At 39.5% G+C, this 9,803-nt stretch overlaps 1 protein-coding gene across 1 annotated transcript; it reads left to right on the top strand.

Annotated features, from left to right (window-relative positions):
• The first annotated feature begins 3,059 nt into the window (after positions 1 to 3,059).
• Positions 3,060 to 6,544, top strand: LOC145565180 (uncharacterized). The gene is made up of 3 exons (XM_081625261.1): positions 3,060 to 3,347; positions 5,501 to 5,824; positions 5,960 to 6,544. The coding sequence occupies exons 1-3, from the start codon at positions 3,060 to 3,062 to the stop codon at positions 6,542 to 6,544; spliced, it is 1,197 nt and encodes a 398-aa protein (XP_081481387.1).
• The last annotated feature ends 3,259 nt before the right edge of the window (positions 6,545 to 9,803 follow it).

Below are 9,803 nucleotides of genomic sequence, written 5' to 3' on the forward strand. Positions count from 1 at the left end.
ACTCCAATGACCCTATAAATAGGGAGATTTTCCCCCTTTTCGGGGCACGTTCATTTATTACAAACACCTGAATTCTCTCACATCAGAGAAAACACCTAATCTCGGAATCCGAGAAGATCTTACTTTTACTTTTTCTGCACCTTTTTACATTCTCCGTATATGTACTTACTTGATCATCAGAGGCGAAACTCCAACCACCTGGAGTCTTTGTTGTTTTGAGAGTACATACAACATATTCCAATCTTGGTGACGTAACTCTCCCGAGGGACACAGAAAACCCCGAAACCTTTGGCCCCGTCTATGGGGAGAGTACCTCTAAGATGGTTTCACAAGGTTCTGTACCGCCTCCTAAACCTAGTCAGCTTCCGGGCGATGGGAAGGTCTACTTAGACCATGATACACACAATGACTTTGGAGTTGAAACCCATGTGCAACTGATGGGTCACTCATAAGTAAACGCATCTGTCCTAAGGATAGATTGGAACGGGGCGAGAATCAAAAGGATCTAAGCAAATCCTCTGGACAGCCGGATGGGAAAACTAAAGCAGTAAGAAGGCAGGCTCCTGTCACCAGAGACGAACTCATGAAATTCATGACTAGTTTCAAGAGGACGGCTGGCTCAAGCAAGGGTCAATCGGCCAAAAAATCTCCTCATACTGAGAAGAGAAAGTCAATCAGGGACCGGAAACCTACTCCACACCTCGCCACTAAGGAGAAGATCGAGACCTTGATTGACTGGTCCATGGTTATTTTTCCCCAAACGGACACAAAGAAAGTCATCCGGCATGTCCAGCTGGATGGTAGAAAGAAGTTATTCTCTGATGCTCGACAAATCATCGAGTAGAAGAGGAACTAGCAGCTGTTTGAATCGGCTTTGACGTCGAGCTTCCCAGACAGCTTTAAGAATACCTCGATGTAGACACCTAAAAATGTCTCCCCAAAACCAAACCCGATGATGAACAACCTTTCACCGCCATTATTGGTCGGGTTAAGTATTTAATATTTGGAGTGCTTAAATCCATGTTCAATCCAATACATTCAATATATCAACCCAATTCTTAGCCCATTTCCCCAAATCATTACTTATTTTTCTCTTTTTGTCTCCACATCACAAAACCGAGCTAATCTGATTTTGTGGATATATAATTTTGATCCAAATAATATTTTGTTGGATAGGAATTTCAATAATCTTTCCAAATATATATCATAATTTCAATTCCGAAATGTAAAATCCTCGGTTTTTCCTCTTCCTCTATCCCTATCCCATAAGTATTAAAACGAAGAAGTTATGAGCAGAATACTAAGCTCGGCCCAAAACCGACATCCTTTCACTAAATCGTCCATATCTTACAATATACAAAATATTTTGACTTGATTCTTATTGGGTTAGAAATTAGACTTGATAAGATTTTCAACGATATATTATATGCCTTATTTAAAGTTACGAATCAAAAGTTATCATAGTTTTAAAAACACGTAAAAAACAGGAATTACAGTGCAACATCTAAAACGCCATGTCACGGTGTATGCCAATGTGGCACGGTGCATTGAATTGATAAGTGCCATTTATAGCACTCATTTGATGAGTATTAAGGTTGTTTTTACCTTCTTTTCATAGCTTTCTTTCTTAATAAATGCTTAGTTTTATGCATTTTCTCTTTAATTTACCTTTTCTCTCTTATTTTGTGTTTTTATGGTTTTTCTAATGTTTTCTCCTTTATTTGCTCTCTTTTCGTGGTTATAGGTATTGTACGTGGTTTGGGTCTTAATATTGGTGGCCAACTAAGTTGGAAGATGCATTTGTAGCAAACTTATAGCATTGGGAAAGCTTAAGATGCAAGGAAGTGGATACTCCAAGTTCTAGCTCTTGCGCTCTCAAGCCGCGCTCTCATGAAAGATTGTGTTGAACCCACCGTGGAGGCCCTTCGAAACTGCCACCCCCAATGCTCATCAAGTGGATCTCACGAAGACCAATTTGCGAGCACACGAGGCGTCGAAGACGTCGAAGAAATCTAGAAGAGTGTTGGGCCCGTTTCACCAAGCAACCCAATAAATCTAGGGCACAGCCAAAGCACTCGAGATACATCAAGGAATCAAGCAAACGGCCTGATTGATACAAGTATAGTAAAGAAGATCAGAAGATCAATTAAGAAGATACTTGCCAAGAATACACCTGCTGAGCAAGGAAAAGAGAATAAAATCAAGAAGATCTCCTTCGTTTGAATATATTCTAATAAATTTGTAATCCTAGCTGTTCCTAGATATAAATAGCATAATTGGACATTATAATAGACATGTACGCACACTAATACATTAATACAAGCAATATATTTCACTTATTCTCTCGGAATTGTGTCCTTTCTGATCAAGGAGCCTATCCTTACTCAGTATTATATCTCTAAACTCTCTCGTTTATATTATAACTGTTTGTTTATTGCTTTATTTCTATTCTTGGTTATTATATTTGATATTTGATTGTTATTACCCCTTAATCCCTAAGAAAATTCCTAAATCATCCCAACTAAGATTTATTTAAACAATTTGGCGCCCACAGTGGGGCTGATAATTAGTTAACCTACCAGATCCCTCAAAAAACCAAGACAACCACCATGACTGGACAACCAGTGCCATTCACCATAGCCGAAATCAATGAAGGAAGGAATGCATTCCGTCAGACCCTAGACTAACAGAAAATCCAGATTGAAACATTACTGGCCCAAAAAGTCCAAACCGAGGCCAAACTTACCAGCCTAACCAAGAAAAATGAAGCCCTCCGCACCCAAATATAGTCAGTTGCATCCAAAACTATCAATACCAGAAAGAACACCGAAGGCATAGCCATGCAACTCGATATGTTTGGAACTTTTCATACCCCTGTTAACGGGGAAAAAGGTTCGTATAACAGGGATGAGTCCCTGGACGAAGGTTTTATTGGTGCAGGAACTTTCCAGAAAGGCAGGTAGGAAGGAACTGAGGAGGGAAAGATAGAGAAGGTAGTCAAGGAATACCTCAAGGCTTTTGAAGCTAAGATTGCAAAAATCCCAGGAGTGCCGAAACCCATGGAGGAAGAGGCTGCAGATGGCTACATAGAGTCACCCTTCTCAGAAGAGATTGCCATGGTGGAAGTACCAAAGAGGTTCAGCACGCCTAATATAGCCATGTATAACGGAACAACAGATTCAGATGAGCACGTGTCCCTCTACAAACTGAAGATGATGACCACTTCAATCCCTAGAGATATCAGGGAGGCTATCATGTGCAAAGGCTTCGGAGCTACCCTGTCAGGTCCAGCCCTAACCTGGTTCATTAATTTAGATAATAGGACAATTCGATCTTTTGCAAGAATGGTGAATTGTTGAGTAATTAGATTTTGATGGTTATAAACTAATGATGATTATCTATCTAACATGTTTGTTTAGTTGTGCATAGAAAGAACAAGTTATGCCTGGAACAGGGTACAAGGAACCTGAGTAATGACAGGTGGATATTAGGAACTTAAGCAATATAGGATAAGCAATAAAGAAACAAGAACAATGATGAGTGTTATGGTTGATAAGTATGATGATGGCTAAGAAACCATGAAGGTAACTATGTGAATAGGTGTTTGCATATGTTAGCTTCACGAGGTAAGTATCCTATGCATATATAGGTTATGTATGTGTAGGAGACTTTTAATTTAGTTTAGTTTTCAAGTTTTCTAGCTCTAGCTTATTTTGGTTTTGTTTTAGTTTTCTTTATTATTTTTATAAATAAAAATAACCTTCTGTTTTATTTTGTTATCCTCTGAAGTTTGCTCAGTTTGTCATCATTAAAAAGGGGTCTTGATGATGATGTTAATGATTGAGCAAACTTCTATCTAATAAGAGTCTTTTAGTGTTTTGATGTTTGCAGGATAAGTAAACTCTGGGAGTTGAAGTGAGGACTGAAACAGAGGAACCTTAGAAGACTAAGGATGAAAAGTAAAGCAGAAGAAGTGTTCCAAAAATGGAACTTCAAGGTGTTCCCTGACAGGAACATATCAAGGGTTGTAATGACCTGGTTCCGGTGTAATAATGGCCAAAGGTGTGTCCCGACAAGAACATATCAACGGGTTGTAATGACCTAGTTTCGGTGTAATGATGGGGTAAAACCTGATATCCAGAATACATCAAGACTACAGGATTCCAGAACAAGAGTCTTAGAGAAGCCACATGAAGACGGAGAAATATAAGTATATTGCTCTAGGATTCATGTAAGTATGTTGGACATAAAAGTCAGTCCGGAACAAGTTTATAGAACCAAGGTGAACTCCAGACAGTCAATGAAATTAGAGTTACTGACTTGTCAGGAACTCAGAGACTTGTGAGAGTTCCGAACCTAATAGGAACTTAAGTATGCACGTCTTTAAAAGTCAGTTTTAATGATATATATATTTACCTAATACGTGCATATATTTTAGGGATTTGGTTTTACTGAATAAAGATATTTATTTTCTAATAAGTCCCTTTTGGAAAAAGATAAGTTTGTTTAGAAAGTATTTTTTAAACAAAAAGATAAGATTGGAATAAAATCTTATTTATGGTAATTATATCTTTATTATTAATGACAGATTTTATTCTGAACAAAAAGATATATTTTCGAATAACTTATTTTAAGAAAATATCTTTTAAACTTATCTTTTCATAAAACCTATCTTTTTCAAGATGAAATGAATAATTCGAGTGTACTATAAATATGCTCATATGTATTCATTCAAAGTTGAGGCTGACGAAGTGTAGTGGTCGTGCTTAATGGTTTTATCCTTCACCACGAAGCTAAGTCAATCCTCCTGGTTAAAGTTCCTATAAGGTTTTAGTTACAGTACATTCAGTGAGTTCCAGACTGATCTCGAGTGTTCAACATATTAGTTTTATCTCTTTATTCATATGTATGTATTTAAAGATATTCGATGAGATCTTGTAATGGGAAAAAGGGTTTGAGTATTTTGGGTATTAGGGTGTGATGAGTTTGAATTCTCTAAAATTCAAGTGGTAGTGAGTCAACCTGAGTGTGTCTTGGGTTGCACAGTGAGAGAAAGGAACCTGAGTGTGTCTTGGGTCGAGAGAGGAACCTGAGTGTGTCTTGGGTCGAAAAAGGAACCTGAGTGTGTCTTAGGTCTGATAGGATAGGTTCCTATCATGTAGCAAGTGTCCGCAGAGGAACTTGCGAGAAAGGTCTGTAATAATAGGTTGTACTAGGAGAGTTGCCTATTATAGTGGAGTTTGTTTGAAAGTCCCGAGAAGGGCCGAGGTTTTACTTCCAGTTAGGCCCTGGAAGGTTTCCTCGTAAAATCTGCTTTGCACTCTTTAAGTTCCTAACTATAACTGTTTTATATTCCGCGAAATTAGGCACTAGGAACTTCTACAATTCACCCCCCCTCTTGTAGTATATAATCTGAAATAACATGAATCTATTCAAGATCCAGTTTGTCAATAGCAGGGAAATCGAGAAATAATCCTCAGATCTGCATCGTGTTGTGCAGAGGCATGGCGAATCCTTGAGAGATTATCTTAATAGGTTCAACAAGGAGAAGATCGAGATACACAAGTGTGATGCCCCTACAACTATTGAGGCATTCAGAAGGGGTTTGTTGTATCATAGCGAGCTCTATAAGGAATTAACGAAGTATCCCTGTGCAACCTTTAAAGATGTTCAAGCCAAGGCAATGGTGCAAGTCAGATTCAAAGAATACGTCTATGCACGAAAGACCCCCGAGCTAGATCGCTCAGCAAGAAGGAGAAACAACTTTCCTAGAAGGGACCATCGATTCAAACCTTATCAGCGGTCCCGTTTTGACGAAGGATCGGTTAATGCTGTTGAAGGAGAATTCTTAGACTAGAGGGAAGATCCTGAACTTCCACCTATGTTACATGAATATTGTTTTAATGTTAACCCTGCAGGTGTAATTAGGACCGTGAATAAGATGGGAGATACTGTGTAGTGGCCCAGAAATAGTGATAGGCCAGGAGAGAAGAAATATCCTTCAAGATGGTGCGATTTCCATTTTGATATTGGCCATACAACCGATGAATGTGTCGCGCTCAGAAAGGAAGTTGCCTATTTGTTGAAGAAGGGCAACCTTAAAGAAATCTTGACAGAGAGGTCCAAAGCTTCAGGAAGAGAAAAAGAATCTAAGCAAGGTTTCCCCCCACCTCCTCCTCCAATAGTCAAGACCATTTGTTTCATAACAGGAGGGTCAGAAGTGTGCGGTCTGACGTATTCAGTAGCAAAGCGTCATGCTAAGGGAAGCAGCATGGATCAGCCCGATAGAAAAGCACGAGTAAAAATGAACATCCTTATTATGTTCGAAGAAAGTGATGCAGTGGAAGGACATCATGATGGTCTAGTGATATCCCTCGCAGTAGGAAACTGCATGATCAAGAAAATCCTCGTTGACAACGGAAGCTCAGCAAATATCATCATGCTCGATACTATGAAACATATGAACATTCATGAAAAAAGCATCATCAACAAATCAACAATGCTAGTAGGATTCAGTGGAGAAACCAAGAAGACAATCGGATAGATCACACTGGCTATCTATGCAAACGGGATCAATCTGCAAGTCAAGTTCCTAGTGATCGATACCCTATCATCCTACAATATGATTATGGGCAGACCATGGATACATGAAATGAAGGCTATCCCTTCCACTTATCACCAAGTCATCAAGTTCCCTACAAAGTAGGGAATCCAAGAGATCAAAGGAGATCCGAAAGAAGCCAAAGACTGTTACAAGATAGCCTTGAAAGCAACATCTACAGAGAAAGGATCAGCATAGCAACGAGAGGGTCAGTTAGGCCAAGAGAAACTCATCATAGAAGAAGAGAAAGAAGAAACAGAGATCCAACTGAACCCAAAACATCCAAATCAGAAAGTGCGAATAGGATCAAAATTGAGTACAGATCTTTGTCAACAAATATCATAATTCTTGGAAACAGAGAAAGACGTGTTTGCATGGACACACGAAGACATGAAAGGAATCTCTCCAGAAGTAATCACGCACAAGCTGAACGTGGATCTAAAACATGTGCCGGTAAAACAGAAGAGAAGAAAGTTCGCACCAGAAAGGAACAAAGTCATTAATGAAGAAGTCAACGTTGTAGTGGTCAAGAAGAAAAATGGGAAATGGAGAAGATGCATTGACTTTATAGACATCAACAAGGCTTGCCCAAAAGACCTGTTTCCACTACCTCACATTGACGCCATGGTAGACGCCACGGCAGGACATGAGCTACTCTCTTTAAAGAATGCATACAATGGGTACAACCAGATCCTCATGCACAAGGATGATCAAGAAAAAACCGCCTTCATCACCAGTGAAGGAATCTATTGCTACAAGGTAATGCCTTTCGGACTAAAGAATGCAGGAGCAACATACCAAAGGCTAGTAAACAAGATGTTTGCAGAGCAAATTGGAAGTACAATGGAAGTTTACATAGATGATATGGTAGTCAAGTCCTAGAAGGTAGCTGATCACGTCAGAGACCTCAAAGAAGCCTTCACCATCCTGAAACAATACGGCATGAAACTAAATCCTACAAAGTGTACATTTAGAGTTAGTCAGGAAAGTTCCTGGAATACATGGTAACTCAGTGAGGAATAGAAGCTAGCCCAGAAAATTCAAAGCCATCCTGGACTTAGAACGACCAAAGTCGAAGAAAGACATACAAAGCCTCATAGGAAGAATAGCAATGCTGAACAGATTCATTTCCAAGTCTTCAGACAAAAACAAACTCTTCTACGACGTACTGAAGAAAAACAAAGAGTTCAAGTGGGAACAAGAACATGAAGAAGCATTCTAGAAGCTGAAGTAATACTTAGCCAACCCCTTGATACTTTCCAAACCGAAGGAAGGAGAACCACTCTAGTTATACCTTGCAGTGTCAGAGGGTACAATCATCGCCGTCCTCACCAGGGAAGAAGGCAAAGAGCAGTTCCCTATTTATTACGGAAGTAAGACCTTACTCAGTGCGGAAACCAGATACGCTTCTTTAGAAAAGATCATTTTAGCCTTAGTCACTGCTTCAATAAAATTGCGCCCATACTTTGAAAGCCATTCCATACGTGTACGTACAAATAGGGGTGAAACAAACTCGGTTTAAAACCAAACCAAACCGAAAACCAAACCGATTAAGAAATATGGTTCGGTTTTTTTCTTAAGTGGTTTGGTTTCGGTTTGCAAAAACCAAAAACCAAAATTATATGGTTCGGTTTCGGTTTCGGAAAATAAGAAACCGAAAAACCGAAACCGAACCGAAATTTCGGCCCAACACTAACAAAACCCAAGCCCAATTTTACACAGTATATAAAGGAAAAAAAAACCCTAATCATTTCTCACTCTCTCAGCCCCTCTCTCTCCGCCTCTCACTCTCCCTCACTCTCAATTCCCAATCAGTCATACACTCATACTCCATTCCACCGGCGACCATCCACCGACCACGGACCACCGACCATCGACCACTTATCACCTTCCAGTCTTCCACCGTCCAAAGGTCAATTGCAATTTCACCTATTTGCGAAGCTGAATTGTTCAATTGCTTCTTCTCCTTACTGCTGCAGTGCTGCTCCTTCTTCTCCTAACTCATGCTGATGTTGTGTTCATGAAAGCTGACTGCTGCTGGCCTACAGATCTGCCATTCTGCTGCTGTTTTTTTTTTTTTTTTTGGGAAAATCTGCTGCTGGTATGTTAAAAATTGTTTAATTATGTTAAAACTTGTTTTGTATGGATTAGTTTGGTTTGGTTTTGATTTGTAACTTTGATGTTAATAAAACTTGTTTAATTATGTTTGTATGGTTTGGTTTTGTTTGGATTGGTTTTGATTGGTGTGGTTTGGTTCGGTATTTTGCAATATTTGATGATTACGATGAATATTCGGTGTGGTTCGGTTTTTTTAAGGAAAACCGAAATTTAAGTGGTTTGGTTTGGTTCGGTTTCTTTTCTTAAGTGGTGCGGTGTGGTTTGCAAAATCACGAAACCGAAATAGGGTGGTTCGGTTTCGGTTTGGCCTATAAACCAAATCGAAAACCGAACTTTCACCCCTACGTACAAACTATCCCATTAAGGCTATCATGAGGAAGCCAGAAATGTCAGGAAGGATGGAAAAATGGGTACTACATCTCAGCAGGTACGACATCCAATACGAGCCCAGAACCATAATTAAGTCACAAGCCTTGTCAGATTTCCTAGCTGATTTCAGCCCAACTCTCGAACAAGAAGCACAAAAAGAGGTGTTAGCCCTCTAGGAACCTAAGGCCGCACAGAAATGGATACTCCATACTGACGGAGCAACAAACATAAGAGACGTAGGCCTAGGGATAGTACTCACATCCCCCTAGGGACACAAGATCGCACATGCAGTAAGGTGTAACTTCAAAGCAACCAACAATGAAGCTGAGTACGAAGCATTAATCACAAGACTGACCATCGCCAAAGACATGAAGATACAACACCTAGAAGTAATCTCCGATTCCTTACTCATTGTGAACCAAATCAACGAAGAGTATGCAGCAAAAGATACAAAGATGGTAACATATCTAGAAGTAACCAGAAAGCTCATCAAGGAATTCAAGGAATTCAAAATTGCACTAGTATCCAGGAACCTTAACACTAATGCAGACGCCTTGGAAAACCTTGGATCAAACATCAACCTTGATGAGTTCGGAGCCATACCATTGGTGCATGTTTTATTGCCAGCTATAAAGAAACAGTCAACCATGAACGTTTATGAAATATAAGCAGACCCTATTGAAGAAGAAAACAATTGGACAAAACCTCTCAAAGA

This window comes from Chenopodium album, chromosome 10 (genome assembly GCF_948465745.1).
Source record: "Chenopodium album chromosome 10, dcCheAlbu1.1, whole genome shotgun sequence".
Lineage (NCBI taxonomy): Eukaryota > Viridiplantae > Streptophyta > Magnoliopsida > Caryophyllales > Amaranthaceae > Chenopodium > Chenopodium album.